The 20,069-nt window shown below is 43.0% G+C and overlaps 1 protein-coding gene across 1 annotated transcript in view; it reads right to left on the minus strand.

Moving 5' to 3' along the window:
* LOC109870443 (rhomboid-related protein 1-like) overlaps positions 1-19,216 on the minus strand; it is a 69,258-nt gene extending 50,042 nt beyond the window's left edge. Inside the window, exons 1-2 of the mRNA XM_020460953.2 lie at positions 18,729-19,216; positions 7,251-7,409 (exon numbers count right to left, since the gene is read on the minus strand). Coding sequence (XP_020316542.1) covers positions 7,251-7,409; positions 18,729-18,767 — 198 coding nt within the window. The 5' untranslated portion in view covers positions 18,768-19,216. The remainder of the gene's footprint in view (positions 1-7,250; positions 7,410-18,728) is intronic.
* Positions 19,217-20,069: the final 853 nt, after the last annotated feature.

Here is a 20,069-nt window from a genome sequence, read left to right on the forward strand (position 1 = left end):
TGCCTGTTCTTCTGATGCTACGTGTGATCAGGTACCTCTGTCCGCTACGACCCGCGCCTACCCAGAGAGACCAGCAGTCTGTCGCCGCAACCCAGCTATTCTCCTCTGCTGCTAAGAAGGGGACTCTTTTGTAAATATCAGAAGGACTTTCTGTTTCATTTGTCGCCCTCTCTGAGGGTTGTCTATTTTGCAATTTTTCTACATCTGAAGAGGATCTATGTCTTCCCTGTGTTTTTACATTAAAGGACTCTGTTTTTGTTAAACCGCTTTTGGGTCCTCACTCAAGTTCACAACAGGCAGTGTGAAGTGCGAGTGCGATTGAGATTGCGTCATCTGTGGATCTGTTGTGGCAGTATGAGAATTGGAGGGGGTCTAGGGTTTCTGGCATGATGGTGTTGATGTGAGCCATGACCAGCCTCTCAAAGCACTTCATGGCTACAGATGTGAGTGCTACGGGGCGGAATTCATTTAGGAAGGTTACCTTTGCTTTCTTGGGCAAAGGGACTATGGTATTCTGTTTGAAACATATAGGTATTACAGACTTGATCAGGGAGAGGTTGAAAATGTCAGTGAAGACACTTGCCAGTTGGTTCGCGCATGCTTTGAGTACACATCCTGGTAATCCATCTGGCCCCGCTGTTTTGTGAATGTTTAAAGGTCTTGCTCAGCTGGTGCTCTCATGCATGCTTCAGTGTTGCTTGCCTCAAAGTGAGCATAAAAAGCATTTAGCTCGTCTGGTAGGCTCGCATCACTGGGCAGCTCGCGGCTGGGTTTCCCTTTCTAGTCTGTAATAGTTTTCAAGCCCTACCACATACTGTGAAGAACCAGGTTGGAATCTGAATGCCCCTGAATTACCATATAGTAAATGACTCACCATCACTTAGTACTGTTAAACAGGATCAGCACGCCATTTACTACACATTTACTGGTAATTTATAATCCATTATTAAGCTATTAAATAAATGCAAACGCACAGTGATAAGAAAAAATGTAATCACTGTGGATCTCGGCACTGTTTGCACCCACCCTTATTCTAGCAAAATCCTTTTAGAATGAGAGCCCACCTTTATCTCCCCATAAGCCCATAGCCATAACCCTCCTTCATGGTTTTATCTTCAGGACCTAAACTGGAAAAACCTTCGGTTATGGACACTTAAGCAAAGTGCACCACTTTGGAGCCAACAATCTAAGCAAAAAATAAATGGTGCCTGCCTGAGTTTGTGGTGTGTTGCGAGGGTGTGTTTGTATGTGTGGAGCGTGTACGACGAACAGCCAGTATGTGTGTGTGTCAGGGATGATGGGGTGCATCTATCATCTTTTTTGTCTTTCCCTTCAGTCAGACCCTGCTCTTCCACTCAGAAGACAGATGGACTGTGGGCACTAAACACGGTCAGATGACCCCATTGACACCTCTAAACAATATAATGACCACACTGGAGTCACTAAATATCCCAAAATGGCCTTGCTGGGGACACTCAAATATTCCCCAAGAGAGCTTCAGTCAGATCACAGGTGGCAAACGGTTCTCTGGGTTTATGGTGTCAACTTCATCCATCATCAAGTGGAGCAGAAACCCAGAGAATCCCTGGAGCAATATTTCTGTTACACAGGAAACTGAAATATTCTTACTGTAGGTAACTGAATCATGCTCAGTAAAGTTTTCCTAACGTTTCTGTGTCATGACTACAACACAAAGCATATTGTCAGATTGTGGCAGAGGTGGGATCCGTATTGCCGTATCTCTCCCATTAAGTAGGAAAAATGACTAAGGCAAGGAGTTTTTCATGATCACAGTCACCTGATAATGATCCTACCTACAGGATGGGAGCTGTTGAATGTTCTCAGATCATCATTTAAACTGCCACCTGAAGGAGAGGAATGACAGATGTATTTAATTTAACACAATACATGATAGCAACTACCGGCACACTGTTAACAGGTGAAATCAGTTGTTATGAAACCCATAGCTAGCCTACGGATATTGTTGCACTCCCTTTGTCTAGGGGTCCTAGGCCTAGTTACTACAGACCTCATGGCCACCAAACAAAACCAGCCACCTCCAAGCTTGGAGGTGCAAGTGGAGGTGCACTCCAGTCACCCAAGTCATAGACTGTTTTCTCTGCTACCGCACGGCAAGCAGTACTGGAGCGCCAAGGCTAGGAACAAAAGGCTCCTAGCCCCAAGCCATAAGACTGTTGAACAATTAACCAAATGGCCACTGGACTATTTACATTGACCCCACCTCACTGTTTATTATCTATGCATAGTCACTTCACCCCTACCTACATGTACAAATTACCTCAACTAACCTGTACCCCCGCGGACTGACTCGGTACTGGTACCCCCTGCATAGAGCCTCGTTATTGTTGTTATTGTGTTACTTTTTATTTATTTTTAACTTTAGTTTATTTGGTAAATATTTTCTTAACTCTTCTTGAACTGCACTGTTGGTTAAGGGCTTGTAAAGAAGGCATTTCACTGTAAGGTCTACACTTGTTGTATTTGGAGCATGTGACAAATAAAGTTTGATTTGATTTGAAGCTGGAACACTGACTGACAATCACCTTAACTGGCAACACCTGATGTGCATATCAACCAGGCTCAGGACCTGGACAAAGTTGCTGGTGCTCGCTTGCGGAATGGAGTGTGGAAGTGGTAGTGAGCTGTAGTGTGCTGTTCAAACTACAGTACCTAATGTATTCCATAACACAATATGCTCAATTAGCCTACACATGCACACCAGCCGCATGTGGCCTCAATTCACCTTCCACTTATCAGCTATGCTAACCCCTGAAACATGTTTATACACACAGCCATACACTACTGAACCTGTGGGCTAACAGTTCGCTTCCAAGACATTTACATACATTTATTGAGCCTGAAGACCAATATAGCAAAGGAAAGTTTAACATCTCTGTTCAGCAGACTAACAGAATGAAAGTCACAGCCCCTCAGGCGAAAAGAGCCTCAGTACATTCAGAAACTATTCAGACCCCTCAACTTTTCCCCAATTTTGTTACATTACAGCCTTATTCTAAAAGCCTTATTCCATCATCAAGCTACACACAATGCCCTATAATGAAAGAGCTAAAAGAGTTTTAAAAAACCAACATTTTAGCAAATGTATTATTGTCATGGTCGAGGATCAAAGGCCTCAGATCAGCTTGGTAAATAGCTGACAACAACCAGACCCTCTTACCCACAGTAGAGGGGAAGGGAGGGTGGGCCGGTTTTGACACTTAGTCGTAAATTAGGCAGGAGGGGAATCTCTCCCTTTGCCCCTCAGTATTGGGAAAGGAATGTATTTTTTACAGAGACATTTTGCCACCCAAAACTATAACACCCAAAGAGTGAACTTTGGAACAATATGTATAAGATAGGAATGTGGGGATCTAAAGAATAACCCTGTCATATTGCTTTTCATTTTGTGATGTCATTAAAAACGGTATAATGAAAATACTGTAACTTAGGAAGGAAACACATTCAAGCTTTCAAGCTTCTATCCAATAATATCCAATTAATTCTATCCAATTAATTATATAATATGAAGAAAGATGAAACTATTTTTGTTAACATATTAATGTGATTTTGGTTTTCTAATAAGATAATGGTTTTTCATGTCCATTGCACATTAACTAAGCGACACCCCTAATCAGAAGAGCGTGTCAGTGTGATGGAACTGCGTTTCCAACCAGAGTGCTTAAAAGGATTCACTAAGAATGAACATATCAGACCAGCAGATGGACAGTGTGAGTTGAATGTTACAAATGGTTGAAACTCTAAGACTCAACACGAGGTGAGAAGATAAGCTCATCTATCAGACCAGAAAAGCGTGGAGCGTTGGCCACATGTTGAAATGGTTAGAAACTCTGAAACTCTCAACACGAGTGTCTGCAGCTGTGCATGTAAAGCGGTCTAGAACTTGACTATCTACCTGAGAAAGGAAGGAGAAGATCCCTTCTCAGACAATCATTTGAGCATCTAAAGAAACATCCACTATAAGCCAGAACAACTAAGAAGGACATTGTGACCTCTGGTGGACAACCAGAGCCTTACACTCATCAAGCCACTTCCATAGAAGGATCGATTGATTTCAGAGAGATGAAGGACAAAGACATCTACACGTAAATACATTACATTCCTTACCCCAAATGGACAATGGTTCGTGAGCAAAGTATTATTATTACTTTAAGGGTAGATTCCAAATGTACGTTAAGTTTGACTCTCATTGTCTCTCCCTCTCTTTATCTACCCCTCCCTCTCCATGTGTGTAACAAGCTGTCATATCTTGTCAGTCCACTAGGGACTTTTGTCTAAAGTATAATTGTGAATGTGTATTCTGTGTTATTATTTAGTTAGTTAGTAAATAAATGATTAAATCAATTTGTGTAGTACTGAATAATCAGAAATGCTGGGGTTCTTGTGGATTCAAGAGGTCTGCGACTTTCAGAATGAGACTGATGAGGTAATGATTAACAGGTGACTGTTATTGATGTAAGAGATATCTACATATCTTCTAGAGTTAATTCGGGAGATGGTAACTTGTTAAACAACTTTCCCGTGGTGTCCAAAATTCCGAATGAGTTAATTGTTACATGATTAATTGAAATCAGCTGACAATTAAACATAGTTGATTCGATAAATAACAGTCATCACGTTAATGAAAGTCACGTCACGACATTATAAATAAAATACACAGAAATACCTTATTTACAAAAGTATTGGTGGTTCCAAACGTCTTCCATTTAAGAATGATGGAGGCCACTGTGTTCTTGGGGAACTTCAATGCTGCAGACATTTTTTGGTACCCTTCCCCAGATCTGTGCCTCGACACAATCCTGTCTCGGAGCTCTATGGACAATTTCTCCGACCTCATAGCTTGGTTTTTGCTCTGACATGCAATGTCAACTGTGGGACTTATATAGACAGGTGTGTGCCTCCAATCAAGTTGTAGAAACATTTCATGGATGATCAATGGAAACAGAATGCATCTGAGCTCAAGTTCGAGTCTCATTGCAAACGGACTGAATACTTACGTAAATACGGTATTTCTGTAAAAATGTTTTTAATATATTTGCTAACATTTCCAAACACCTGTTTTTGCTTTGTAATTATGGGGTATTGTGTGTAGATTGATGAGGATTTTTAAATCAATTTTAGAATAAGGCTGTAATGGAACAAAATGTAGAAAAAGTCAGGAGGTCTGAATACTTTCCGAATGCACTATATGTAGAGTGTACAGTGAATAAACATGTGAAAACACACAGAACGAAATAAACACTGTCCCACATACACAATACACACTGCTCAATCTCCCTAGGCAGGGTTGTTCTATCTTTCTGGTCAAGTCTTAACTCAACTGGATGTGCTACCTTGTCCCGGACCTGCTGTTTAGGACTCTCTCTCTACCGCATCTGGCTTCTCTAACTCTGAATGATCGGCTATGAAAAGCCAACTGAGATTTACTCCTGAGGTGCAGCCCTGTTGCACCTTCTACAACCACTTTGATTATTATTATCACGTCGTGACCCTGCTGGTCATCTATGAACGTTTGAACATCTTGGCCATGTTCTGTTATAATCTCCACCCGGCACACCCAGAAGAGGACTGGCCACCCCTCAGAGCCTGGTTCCTCTCTAGGTTTTTCTTCCTAGGTTCTGGCCTTTCTAGGGAGTTTTTCCTAGCCACTGTGCTTCTACATTTGCTTTGCTTGCTGTTTGGGGTTTCAGGCTGTGTTTCTGTACAGCACTTTGTGTCATCGGCTGATGGAAAAAGGGCTTTATGAATACATTTGATTGATTGAAATCAATTTGATTGATGAGATAATATAATGGCAGTGGTGCACTTTCCAACAAAAAATACCACGCTCTTAACCAGAATGACTTACAGTAGTGAGTGCATACATTTTCATACTTTTTTATACCACTGTCACAGTGGTGTAATACTCGAGACAGACTGGTCTTGAGTCCGGTCTCGAGACCACATATTGAGTGTCTTGGTCTTGTATCGGACTCGGATACATTTTGACTCCGTCTCGGGCAACGATAATTCCAAGACCATCATTTCTTCACGAGACCAGCGGAGCAGTAAAACTCATAATTATCAACCCCAGTTCAGTCAACACATAAAACTGCTTCGCCAGGCCAAGTACACACTTCTTTCATGCTACATTTATAAAGTGTGCTTCCTACTTTACTCATAACGTTACTGTCCTTTACTTTTGTTTAAAAATAACCTCAAACCTTGTCGCACTTGTCAGAATTTTCTTGCTCCACTAGTAGGGGAGACTGGGGCAAATTTGAGAAAATTTAACATATTTTGTTGTTTCATCTATTAATTTGAGACCAGTTTTGTTTTGTGATCATTTGTAGAGCTACATTTATTTTTTACAAATTTGAATGGCTGAAGAATCTACATGTTCGACTGAAATATTAACACGGAAATACTGGGTTCAAATGTCAGCGAGAGCATCTGCATCGCTGATCGCACACTAGCAGCGAGACCTGAGAATTTGAAACGAAAGCTTTCATTACAAACCATGAGCAACACAGAGGGAAAGAAGGAATTGGCTTAGCGAAGTGAAAAAGGAATTGCATTGCGTAGGAGCGGAGACATGCTCTGGTCTGTGGCCACACAGGGCTGAGAATCACCTCAGCCCCCTCAAAAGGCTTTGCATTCATTCATAACAGGTCTAACCAGGTCTAAACAAAGACAGGTTACAGTAGAGAGGAATGAATGAGAATGATGTCTCGGACCTAGCAGCATCACAAGACTCAGAACACTACTCAGCAGAAGACATCGAGGCAAGGTTTTCTCCTCTGCTCCACCACCAGATAATACAGTAAATTTTTTTACCTTTATTTAACCAGGCAAGTCAGTTGAGAACAAATTCTTATTTTCAATGAAGGCCTGGGAACAGTGGGTTAACTGCCTGTTCAGGGGCAGAACGACAGATTTGTACCTTGTCAGCTCGGGGGTTTGAACTTGCAACCTTCCGGTAACATGACACTACAAGTGCATGATATTCTCATGCTATGAATTATGAGTTTGAATGTCTGTGTGCGTGTGTGTGTGTGTGTGAGGCGCACTTGTGTGTTTGTGTGTATTATCATTCAATATTTTGAGTGTGCAATTCTAACCTTTCTCAAATAATTCTGCAGAGTGTGTGTGTGTACTATGCCTTCTTCTGCATGAATGTGCCTCTGTGTGTGTGCGCGTGCTTCTGTGTGAGTACCCTTTCAGCCACTTACCAGCTCAATGAGCTCCTGGTAGCACACCTGTCCCTCCTCGTTGCTCTGCACCAGGGCGAACAGCATGTCCAGTTTGGAGGGGTCCAGCTGCAGCTCATGGTGCTCCACCAGACTGGTGAAGTTCTCCACTGCGATGAAACCGGTGTTGTCTGGGTCCAGCTGGCAAACACAACACAACAAACACTCAGTACAGGCTGACCAGAACAGTGCTGCTGTTGATGATGATAGTAGTAGTGCCTATTAGCAAGAATGGGCTCAATTCCATTCAAATTCACTGAATTTATTTTCATGGAAGATTTTTTTTTAATTCTTACGAATTTAAAAGGGAATTTACCTCATCCCTGAGTATTAGAGTGATCCTCTTTCTTTACCTCCTGTTATACATAATCATAATGAATGTATCTTCCTGAGGCATCAGTAATCACCTGGTCACACACATTTCCTAGGTGGCAAAGGTCGAATCAGGTCAAATATTATTTGTCATCTGCTTTGTAAACAGTCTCTCCCAACAGTGAGAGAAAATGTTTAAACAATAGAAAGATAATGTGGAATAACTACACAATAACAATAACTTGGCTATATACACAGGGTACCAGTACCATGTCCGGATGGATATATAGTCATTTATCGGCGTAGTAACAAACCCCCAACTTGACACCCATGCGACCTCCCCAGTAATGATCAGCCCCTCAGCAACCTGCTCCATCTATTTTTACACACACACACACACACACACAACTATTACAATTCTCAACAGTAATTTAAAAGCAAGACAGGATCTTAAAAATATATACAATTTCATCCAGGAGGTCTCCTATTGAGTGGGGCTGAACTATTCCATAGACAGCAGTCGACAGCAGAGACACAACAGACATGCCAGGACAATGGCGAGCACTAGAGCCAAGAGAGATTAAAATGTCAATAAGAGCAGCATTAATTAAACCATATTGTCAGTGGGAACATCATTGGAAGAATCAGACCAGCCTTAAAAACAGAACACAAGCCAGCTGTATTTTTTCTACTAATTAAATGGGCAGGCCTAAAGAAAATAACAGACTGGTAACAACAGGCATTGGCAGGACTGATGGGCCAACAGGTCATTCTAATGGTACACCGTGATCTGAACACACTGTATGACTGAAATCCCACTGCTGACACCATATGTCATTATACAGACATTGTATTATATTTTTCTTTCTTTTTGGAGTTAGTGAGTTGGGTTCTACCGCATTTGCATTTGTGGACAAATCATTGTGGTTTTCATGAATCACCACTCTCACTGTGAGGCCCCCATGGGTTATTACCGCTGATGCTTGCATGCCTCGGCCTCCCCGTAATTGATTTAAGCAGGGAGTGTCATAAAAATGCCAGAGTTGAGCAGTCTGAAATAGTGCCTGGTTAAAAATGGCCCATAAAGTACAGGGTGTGTTTGTGTGTGTGGTGTACAGTGTCTGTGAGCCCGCATTCTAGTGTGTTTTTGTGTTTGTAGTGTATCTATCCATCGTCGACTGCCTCTTTATTTATTTATTTATTTTATATTAGATTTAATTTATTTCGATGGCGCATTAATATCCTGTTCTAGTTTCTCTTTAGGCTGTCGAGCTGTGTCTGTGTTTTTACTACATTTCTGTGTTTTTACTGTGTTTCATATAATGGTAAAAGAGATGAAACCAACAGCTCCTTGTTGCTCTAGGGCCGAAAAGTGGTCTTTCAGCTGTTGCATCACTCTGGAGTCACCCACAGTGTGTATCATGTTGGTCTGTGTAAATATAGGAGGAGGAGGTCCTCTCGTTCTGAATATAGATGGCTCCATGACTCAGTAGGCAGAGGCCATTCCTTGGCTGCCTCAGGAGGGTAGAGTGGTTCTATAAAACACTGAGCCTGCTAGTGCCAGTCTCTACTGTAGCTGTCTCAAGGTTTCCAGCTCGCCAGCTCCACTCAGGGACAAGGAAGATTCATCAGAAAATCCCTGGGAGTGTCTGATACAGTGTGTTTGTGTGTGTGTCGATCCCTCTCTCTTTGTGGAGTTCTTTTCCTCCTCCCCGGGACTGATTTCAGGAACGTTTACGGCTGTTTAATTGAATACAAGCAGCTCTTTAATTCCATTTCTACTGCTCACCCTCCCAAGGTCTCTTGTTACTTATTTATTAGTCAGGGGTGGGGTATTAGCAGTCAAATACTAGTGTGTTAGCTTTGATCATGCTTCGAGTCAGATGGTAGCATTTTTGCAGGGCCGGCTTTAGCCTTTTGGAGGCCCTAAGCGAGATTTGGCTGGGAGGCCATCCACCTCGCGGCAAAACATTCTAGTGGCCCCCACTCTTGACGATGGGGAGACATATTTTTGATTGAAAGTTAATTTTCATGCAAATGTTGCATGAAAATGTTCTGCAATTCTACACATTTTGCTCTGGGCGGAGAGAAATGTTGGCAGTTTTAAAAGCTATTTTCCTGCAATTCTACACATTTTGTAATGAATTATGCCATGTTAATATGATATCCGAGTGAGAATGACTAACAAAATCTAATGGGGCTCCCTGGAGGTCAGCGACCCTGGGCACGTGCCCTGCGTGCCCAGTCAGTATTCGGCCATGATCACTACAAGTTTAGATAGCTTGCTAGACTAACTACCAATCTAAAAATGGTTAGCGGACATGGCTAATTGAGTGACTGTCAGTGACTGACATAAGAGAAAAACTGCTGATGCACAAACAAATTTTGAAATTGCACCTTGTGTTCTACTATTCTTACTCTCAGGACGGGAGCCTCCTAGCGGCCGGGGCCCATATTGACCGCTTATGTTGCTGATGCCTGGAACCGGCCCTGCATGTTTGCTCTGTTGATGCAAGCAACCAAATGTTATCAGCCTTGTGAAATAGTAGAGAGCTAAGAGCAAATAGTGTAAATTCTTGTGTTTTCACAATCACAGACATTTTTCATCCCAACAGGCAGGCGCCCATACAAAAGTACACACACAGACCGACGCGAACACAAATACACACATGGACACACACACACACATCAGTAATCTGAGCCATCTCCCTGCTCAGTCATCGCACAAACATATCACACACAGAGTAATTTTGGCTGAATTCCGGAGCCCCTCGCTGGCTGGGCCTGACAGTCTTGAGCTTGGGAAGTGGCTTCCTGAAATGCGGCTAAAGCAAATGCATGTATGAGAATGAACCAAGAAAGAAAAAAATGTCCCAGATCTATTTTTACTTAATCCCCTTACTGTGTGTTTCACAGAGGTTTGTTTAAACACAGCCTATTCTGCCCCTGGGGAGAGAAAGAAGGGTTGCAGATAAGGCCAACATTTTGCATAGGCTGAGTGTAGGGCACTAGGATGTTAGGATGGGGAGGGAGGGAGATGGGTACATTTGCAAGAAAAAGTGTGAACCCTTGGAAATATGTGGATTTCTGCATAAAATGGTCATAAAATTTGATCTGATCTTCATCTAAGTCACAATAATAGACAAACACCGTCTGCTTAAACTAATAACACACAAACAATTATACGTTTTCATGTCTTTATTGAACACACCATGTAAACATTCTCAGTGCAGGGTGCCAAAAGTATGTGAACCTTCGGATGTAATATCTGGTTGACCCTCCTTTGGCAGCAAAAACCTCAACCAAACATTTTCTGTAGTTGTGGATCAGACCTGCACGGTCAGGAGGAATTTTGGACCATTCCTCTTTACAAAACTGTTTCAGTTCAGCAATATTCTTGGAATGTTTGGTGTGAACTGCTCTCGAGGTCATGCAACAGCATTTCAATCGGGTTGAGGTCAGGACTGACTGGGCCACGCCAGAAGGCATATTTTTTTCTATTGAAGCCATACTGTTGTTGATTTACTTCTGTGATTTGGGTTGTTGTCCTGTTGCGTCACCCAACTTCTGTTGAGCTTCAATTGGCGGACAGATAGCCTTACATTCCCCTGCAAAATGTATTGATAAACTTGGGAATTCCTTTTTCCATCGATGATAGCAAGCTGTCCAGGGCCTGAGGAAGCAAAGCCGCCCCAAACTATGATGCTCCCTCCACCATACTTGGTGTGCTTGTTGGTGTGCTGAGCCTTTTTTTCTCCACACATAGTATTGTGTGTTCCTTCCAAACAACTCAACTGTAGTTGAATCTGTCAACAGAATATTTTGCCAGTAGCGCTGTGGAACATCAAGGTGCACGTGCAAACTTCAGACAGCAGTGGCTTCTCCCGTGGTGTCCTCCCATGAACACCATTCTTGTTTGGTGTTTTACATATCGTAGACTCGTCAATGGAGATGTTAGCATGTTCCAGAGATTTCTGTAAGTCTTTAGCTGACACTCTAGGATTCCTTTTAACCTCATTGAACATTCTGCGCTGTGCTCTTGCAGTCATCTTTGCAGGGCGGCCACTCCTAGGGAGAGTAGCAACAGTGTTGAACTTTCTCCATTTATAGACCATGTCTTACCGTGGACTAATGAACATCAATGCTTTTAGTGATACTTTTGTAACCCTTTCCAGCTTTATGCAAGTCAACCATTCTTAATCTTAGGTCTTCTGAGATCTCTTTTGTTTGAGGCATGGTTCACTTCAGGCAATGCTTCTTGTGAATAGCAAACACAAATTTTGTGACTGTTTTTTATGGGGCAGGGCAGCTCTAACCAAAATCTACAATCTCGTATCATTGATTCGACTCCAGGTTGACTCCTGTCTCCAATTAGCTTTTGGAGAAGTCATTAGCATAGGGGTTCACATACTTTTTCCAACCTACACTGTGAATGTTTTAATTATGTATTCAATATAGACAAGAAAAATACAATAATTTGTGTGCGTTATTAGTTTAAGCACACTATGTTTGTCTATTGTTGTGAAGGTTAGATGAAATTTGATGACTAATTTATGCAGAGATCCAGGTCATTCCAAAGGGTTCACATACTTATTCTTGCCTGTATATATATAGATAGCAGGAGAGAGAGAAAGAACATTGAATTGAGCGACTGTGTAGCATTCAGTTAGTCAGACGTCTCTAACACACTCCAACAGTCCAAATCTATCAGAAGGCTGTGACACACTCCGGTGCTCTGCATCACCCGGGCACACAGAGGAGCCACGAAGTCTGATCACTGTCTGGCCCCATATGTCATTGTCACATCGCCACGGTTACCATGAGGGGTTTTACACTGCAAATTGAACTGTAGCCTATACTGTAAATAGAGACAGTATTTGCCTAACCTTCTACTGGAAGGGTGTTACACAAGTACCGGGAGCTGAGAATGAAGGTGAAGAGGTGGTGAAAGATTGGTCCTTGTTGGTAGTTATGACGATTAACAATCAATACATTCAGTGAGGAAAACAGAGACGAATGAACGTTAGGTTATAAGCGTCACGTGGGGTCCATGACTGTTTGAGAGAGAGAGAGAGAGAGAGAGAGAGAGAGAGAGAGAGAGAGAGAGAGACAGAGACAGAGACAGAGACAGAGACAGAGACAGAGAGAGAGCTGTTATTGAAATAATACAACACCGGGAGGATGATGCGTTGACAAGCCACATCGTCGCCATGGTTACGGGTTTCCTGTGTGTCACAGCTTTCACATTTCCCTTTATGAGGGGGAATTGAGAGAGGAGGGGGGTAGAGAGCACTGGAGTAGGGAAAGAAGGATATAGATGGATGGAGAGATAATTAGAGGAATGGATAGAAGGATGGGCTGGTGAAAAAGGGATGATGAAAGAGGTGAGGGCTAAGGGGTCAAGGGGGGGAGGGGGGGTGACAGCACGACCTGCGGATGAAGAGGGTGAAAGGGTTAACAAAAACAGAGAAAAACAAGATAGGGTGAAGAAAATATGGTGGGAGCAAGTAGAAGGGGATGGATGAGGATAAGGGGATGAAATAGTGTGGAGGAGGAGGAGGCGGCTGTGCTGACTGCAGGGGAAAGATCACGTCGTTAACCCTCAAGACCTCTATTACCGTCACCAGACAACCAGCCACTGAGGCTAACCCCAGAGCAGGTGTCACTTAACCGAGTCCAGCACTACAGTGGGAGGGGGAGGAAACCCTGACCTGGGAACAGACCTTGGCCCTAAATAAAAAACAAGGAAGATTTGTTTGTCCACATTGCAAGATCTACATCCTCACATCCAGACTAAAATGGATGGGTCTGTGTGTGCCTACCTAGTAAAAGTGTAGCACTGTAGTAGCACGAGTGTAGTAATGTAGCAATGTAGAAGAAGTGTAGTAATATTTTAAGTACTGTAGTAGTATCAAAGTGGTGTGGTAGTGTTGTAGTATAAGCAGGGTTGGAAAATATAAGCGTAGTGTTGTAGTATAAGCAGACTGGGCTAGTCAAAATTGCGGTCTACTAGCCTGCTATGCCAGTGCCCAAAATCCTTAATTTCCATGCCAGAGTACAAGTATAGCAGGGTAGTAATATACCTGTAGCATCTGTGTATTGCTGTAGTATGAGAGTTGTATCAGTGTTGCAGTAATATTTGCGCGGCAGTGTATTAACACAGCGATAGCGTCTGAGCTAAGCAGTGAATCAGCTCCAGTGCCCCCAGGACCCACTGCTGTTCTTTGACAACCGGGTCCTCTAATTATTATACATCAGCAGCATTCTAGGCTACTGTGGCACTGACTGCAAGATGGTGGCAGTCAGGCCATGACAACAGCTCTCTCTCTCTCTAGTCTCTACTCTCGCTCCACACAGACAGAGCAGAACTCCTTGATTCATGTCGAATCCATGACCACATTTTCTCCCTTTGAAATGCAGTCACACAAACAGCAGCAGGAGACATTCCTCAAATGCTATGCATGAAAAGCACCACGCTGATGGCATCAGACCTCGATGAAAGAGAAAATAAGAACCTCATCCCTGCTATGGTTGGCATATATATACGCCAAAACTGTATAACACTGTCCTCAGATCATTTATGTAGCAGGTGAAAATAGCTCTGATAAAGAGGAGAATTGCAAAGGAGATATTAAATCAACGAATGATTGCAAGGCTCAGTGATGGTGGAGCTCGAACTCAGGCTGCCAATTTCCTTATTAAGTGACATGGCTATATGAATAACCATTAGACAAACAGAAGTGTGAGTGCGTCTGTGTTTGTCAAGTATGAGTCTGAGTGTGAGTCAGTGAGTGTATGTGCCTGCATGGGACAGAAATAGCCTGAGCTCAGCACTGCTACCTCCTGCAGACAAAGACTAATAAAACTCACTCCTGTAGCTACTCTCTCTCGTGCTGCAGTCTGATGTAGCAGCCCAATGTGAGAGGTACATGCAACTAGCTACATGTAGCACAACTCCACTCATAACCCTATATGAGTGAAAGGAGACTAGACCAACATGAAGTCAACCTGCTGATCTAGGCCTACATGAATGTCTACACATCTGAGCCTATGAGACATTTTGAGGAGACAAGAACAACAAGTATCTCTTAGGGGATAAAATATTGGTCTACTCTACTTTCAAGTTGAGGTCTGCCACACATTATGGATAAATAGATGTTGACATGCACACCCTCCGTTGCTTTCCTGGGCTAACATAAAGAGAGTTTTTCTCCATTGAAACCAGACACTTTAAAGCTAAAGAATTCCCTCTACCTGTGCACCTTCAATGAATTACTCATAAATGATTCAATATGCATGCTGCTGCTCGAAAACTTTGAAAACCACCACCGTGACCACAGCACATCCTTTTACCACATTGATATTCACACAATATTCCTTGGTGGCTTTTCAGCTTCTTCTCATACATAAACACACACAAATATTGAAAAAAGGTGGGGTAAAAGACGCATGTACACATACCACAGCTTCTATTGCTATCCTTGTGGCGACCAAAGAATTGATTCCCATCCAAAATCATATTTTCCCTAAACCTAACCCCTAACTTTAAAACTATACCTAACCACTAACCCTAACCTTAATTCCGTTCAACTGACAACAGAGGCAGGCTGCAGGCACCCGGCCCGCCACAAGAGAGCGATGAGCCAAGTAAAGCCCACCCTTCCCTTAGCTGGGCCAATTGTACACTGTTCTATGGGACTCCCGGCCACAGCCCGGGAATGAACCCGGGTGTGTAGTAACGCATCTAGCACTACGATCCAGTGCCTTAGACCACTGCGCCACTCGGGAGGACATGCCTAAACCTTAATTCTAACCCTAATTGTATCCCAAACCCTAAACCTAACCCCTAAGCCTAAAAAATACATTTTCCTTGTGGTTATCGGCAAAATGTACCAACTTCCAAATTCTCCTTGTTTTACTATCCTTGTGAGAACTTCAGGTACCCACAAATGCACACACCTCTAAGTCTGTTGATAAATGTGTTACTGATGGGCCACTCGTGACCCTTAGACCCTGCAGCAGATAATCGATGCCTCCCTCTCGGTGCCCAATCTGTCAATCAGTCAAATCCCCAGCTGGTGGAGGGATGAGGGGGGGGGGGGGGGGGGACTGACACGATGCACATTAGACATTGATTAAAAATAACCATTAAAGTAGTCTTTGATTTTGATAGCAAAACGCTTCAAATACTAAAACTGAAAAAATGGAAAAATGTTCAAAGTTGAATAAATGCTTCCTGAGAGAGCTGAAAAGAGTGCTTGAGGCTGTAGCTGTCTCGGTGCTGGACAATGGTGGAGAAAAGTACCCACTTGTCATACTTCAGTAAAAGTAAAGATACCTTAATAGAAAATGACTCAAGTAAAAGTGATAGTCAAATACTACTTGCGTAAGGTCTAAAAGTAAAAATATTTGGTTTTAAATATACTTAAGTATCAAAATTAAATATACTTGCTAAAATATACTTGACGCTATAATATATAACTTTTTCAGTGACCTGACCAAATTCATATAGAAATGTGAGTTATAGATCTTTAATTCCCGTTGAAGGCAAGTCTAAGAAACGATAGATCTGTTTTATGTCTCCTATTTCTAACGCTTCCCGTCCTGAAATGTTGTTTTTGCATCATTACCCACTAGCTTCTAACAGCTGAATATACAATATTTTTGCTTATGGAAAATATACTTCACAGCGGTTTTATATATTACAATGATTTTCTACACAGTGACTGCTTGTTTTGTCACATAAACTGAAATTAGGCGAACTATTCAAATTTTAGTAACCAGGAAATGGCAGAGTGATTTATGCATAGTATCAAATCTTTAAGTATCAAATGTAAAAAAATATATAGTAATCCAACTCCTTATATAAAGCAAACCAGACAGCACCATTTTCTAGTTGTTTTTTAAAACATTTATGGATAGCCAGCGGCACACTCCAGCAGTCAGACATCTTTACAAATGAAACATGTGTGTTTAGTGAGTCCGCCAGATCAGAGACAGTGGGGATGACCAAGGATGTTCCTCTTGATAAGTGTGAATTGGACCATTTTCTTGTCCTGCTAAGCATTCAAAATGTAACTTTTGGGTGTCAGGGAAATGTATGGAGTAAAAAGTACATTATTTTCCTTAGGAATGTAGTTATGTAAAAGTAGTCACAAATATAAATAGTAAAATAAATTACAGATACCCCCAAAAACTCCTTAAGAAGTACTTTACACCACTGATACTGCAAAGCACAGCATTGCCCCTGGGTTGTTATGTAACCAAGAGGAAAATCTGTCAATATTTCCAAGATACTCAAGGAATAGGAAAAAGACCAGACACCTAGACAGACGTATGGCACACAGCAACACAGATACAAGCTAGTGACCAGATGATTGCCCTACTGACTACAGTAAAATCATCAGGTCAGGACCAACCATCTCCAGATAAATTACCCCGTGACCACTGCTTCCAGGTTGAGAGAATGCAGAGAATGTGCAAAGCTGTCATCAAGGCAAAGGGTAGCTACTTTGAAGAATCTCAAATATAAAACATATTTTGATTTGTTGAACACTTTTTGGGTTATTACATTATTCCATATGTGATATTTCATAGTTTGATATCTTCCCTATTATTCTACAATGTAGAAAATAGTCAAAATAAAGAAAAACCCTTGAATGAGTAAGTGTGTCCAAACCTTTGGCTGGTACTCTGGGTGAGAATGCTGTTCATTAACTACAGCTCAGCGTTCAATACCATAGTGCCCACAAAGCTCATCACTAAGCTAAACACCTCCCTATGCAACACGGGGGCCCCTCCGGGGTGCGTGCTTAGTTTCCCCTGTACTCCCTGTTCACCCACAACTGTGTGGCCAAGCAAGACATCAACACCATCATTAAGTTTGCTGACGACAGGGCCTCCCGAGTGGCACAGTGGTCTAAGGCACTGGATCACAGTTGCTAGCTGTGCCACTAGAGATACTGGTTAGAGTCCAGGCTTTATCGCAGCCGGCCGTGACCGGGAGACCCATGGGGTGGCGCACAATTGGCCCAGCGTCGTCCGGGTTAGGGAAGGGTTTGGCCGGCAGGGATGTCCTTGTCCCATCGCGCTCTAGCGACTCCTGTGGCAGGCTGGGCATATGCAGGCTGGCACAGTTGCCAGGTGTACGGTGTTTCCTCTGACACATTGGTGTGGATGGCTTCCGGGTTAAATGGGCATTGTGTCAAGAAGCAGTGCTGCTTGGTTGGGTCGTGCTTCGGAGGACGCAAGGCACTCAACCTTTGCCTCTCTCAAGTCCGTACGGGAGTTGCAGCTATGAGACAAGCCTGTAACTACCAATTGGATACCACGAAATTGGGGAGAAAAATTAGTAAAAGTATTTTTAAAAAGCTTCCTGACATCCAGGACCTATATACTAGGCGGTGTCAGAGGAAGGGCCCAAAAAATTGTCAATACTTCAGTCACCCAAGTCATAAACTGTTCTCTCTGCTACCGCACAGCAAGCGGTACCGGAGCGTCAAGTCTAGGACCAAAAGGCTCCTTAACAGCTTCTACCCCCCAAGCCATAAGACTGCTGTACAATTAATCAAATGGCCACAGGAACTACTTGCATTGACGCCCCCCCCCTACTGTTCCTACCCCTACCTACATGTACAAATGACCTCGACTAACCTGTACCGATGCACATCGACTCGGTACCCCTTTTATATATTGCTATTTTGTGTTACTTAAATATATATTTTTATTTAGTAAATATTTTATTAAGACTATTTTATTAAAACTGCATTGTTGGTTAAGGGCTTGTAAGTAAGCATTTCACGGTAAGGTTTGTATTCGGCGCATGTGACAAAATTGTATTTGATGCCGACATCACATTTTATTTGTCACATGCGCCGAATACAACAGGTGTAGGTAGACCTTACCGTGAAATGCTTACAAGCCCTTAATTACAACAACGCAGTTCAATAAATAAAGTGAATAATTATGAAATAAATAAAGTAAACCTTTTTTTTTAAGTAACACAATACCACATGCCCCTTCCCCCTTCCCCTAGCAGCAGTTCTACACCTGCCTCTTGTCTTTCATCCCTAGATAGAAAGAGTGCGGCTGGCTGCTGGCAGGAGACGGTAACCATAGAAACCTCCCGCCGCTGCTTTGCTCGCTTACCTGCTCTTGTATGAGCTGAAACAGGGAGCTTCTATCCATATACTGGCCAGGGAGTTGAGAGGAGCCGCCGAGGACAAGGGCATAGATAGGGAGGAGCAAGCGGGCTGCTGGTGGTGGTTGGGGAGAAGGGGACGGGGAGTGGGGTTGGGGGAGGTAGGAGCGGGTGACTAAATCGTAGCGTCAGCCCCCTCCACTACACGACACGGCTACGTCCCCTGCTCAAAGGATGGAGAAACCCGGATAACTTGATTCCTGGTGGCCCCTTGCTCTCCTGTTAGCGCCGTGGCTAACTAGCGTGGTAATCAGCAGCGTCTTTAGTGGTGGCAGGGTATTCTGTGGTGCCAGTGCTGTGTGGAAAGGAGGCAGCCCAGCAAAACAAGCAAACAGCAGATTCAGCAGCTCTCATTCACGCACTCTCCTCCTCGCTAACCTCTGCCCTGCAGCACTGACTGCTCCCTCTCTCCTCACTGACACTGCACTGCCTGCATACCAATGATGCAGGGGAGGGAGGTGGCTCCTCTCGGCCAATGGGAACCGGAACAGGAGGGGCCACTGGCTGCAGCTCATTTCCACATTGCAAGGAGAGCGTCTTGAAGAGGAAGAGAGGATGAGCTCCACTGCGGCTATGTGCCTACTACAGGCTCAGATAGGGATGCACGTAGGCACATCTAAAACACATACACACGGACAGAGAGAGAGAGAGAGAGAGAGAGAGAGAGAGAGAGAGAGAGAGAGAGAGAGAGAGAGAGAGAGAGAAAAAACACCTAAGCTCCTTGTGAACAGACTGAATATATGCACACATGTACAGTACATGCAGGCCTATCACACATTGTAACAGAAACGTGAATATACATCACACTCACATCGCACACATGGAACCACATAAATATTACACTAAAGCACACTTACAGAACCATGACGAAATACAATTTCCACCTCCATGGTATCGCATAAATGAATACAACTGCAATAACATTTGGGCAAAAATCCCTGGTGTACAATTGATCATTATAAGTAAAACCAGTACAAAGCCTTTATGTTAATCCCATGCATATTTCATGTAAATTACGAAGAGACTGGTGTATGGGGACCTGAACATAAAGGTCAGAACATCAGATTGATGAATGGCGACTCGTAACCCCTTGTGTGGGCAGCCCTGGTAGGAGCAGTGCCATTACCAGACCTATTTCCTTAGAAGAGAACACATTATCATTCCATATGCATGTATACATCATAACCACTTCTCTTAAGGACAATGAGGATAGCTGGGGATACAGTAAATCCTGCTTCATAAAGTGAGCTGGTGAAATCGCTCCAATTGAAAGCTGTAGTAAGGTTGCT

Source organism: Oncorhynchus kisutch, linkage group LG25 (genome assembly GCF_002021735.2).
Source record: "Oncorhynchus kisutch isolate 150728-3 linkage group LG25, Okis_V2, whole genome shotgun sequence".
In the NCBI taxonomy this organism is placed as follows: Eukaryota; Metazoa; Chordata; class Actinopteri; order Salmoniformes; family Salmonidae; genus Oncorhynchus; species Oncorhynchus kisutch.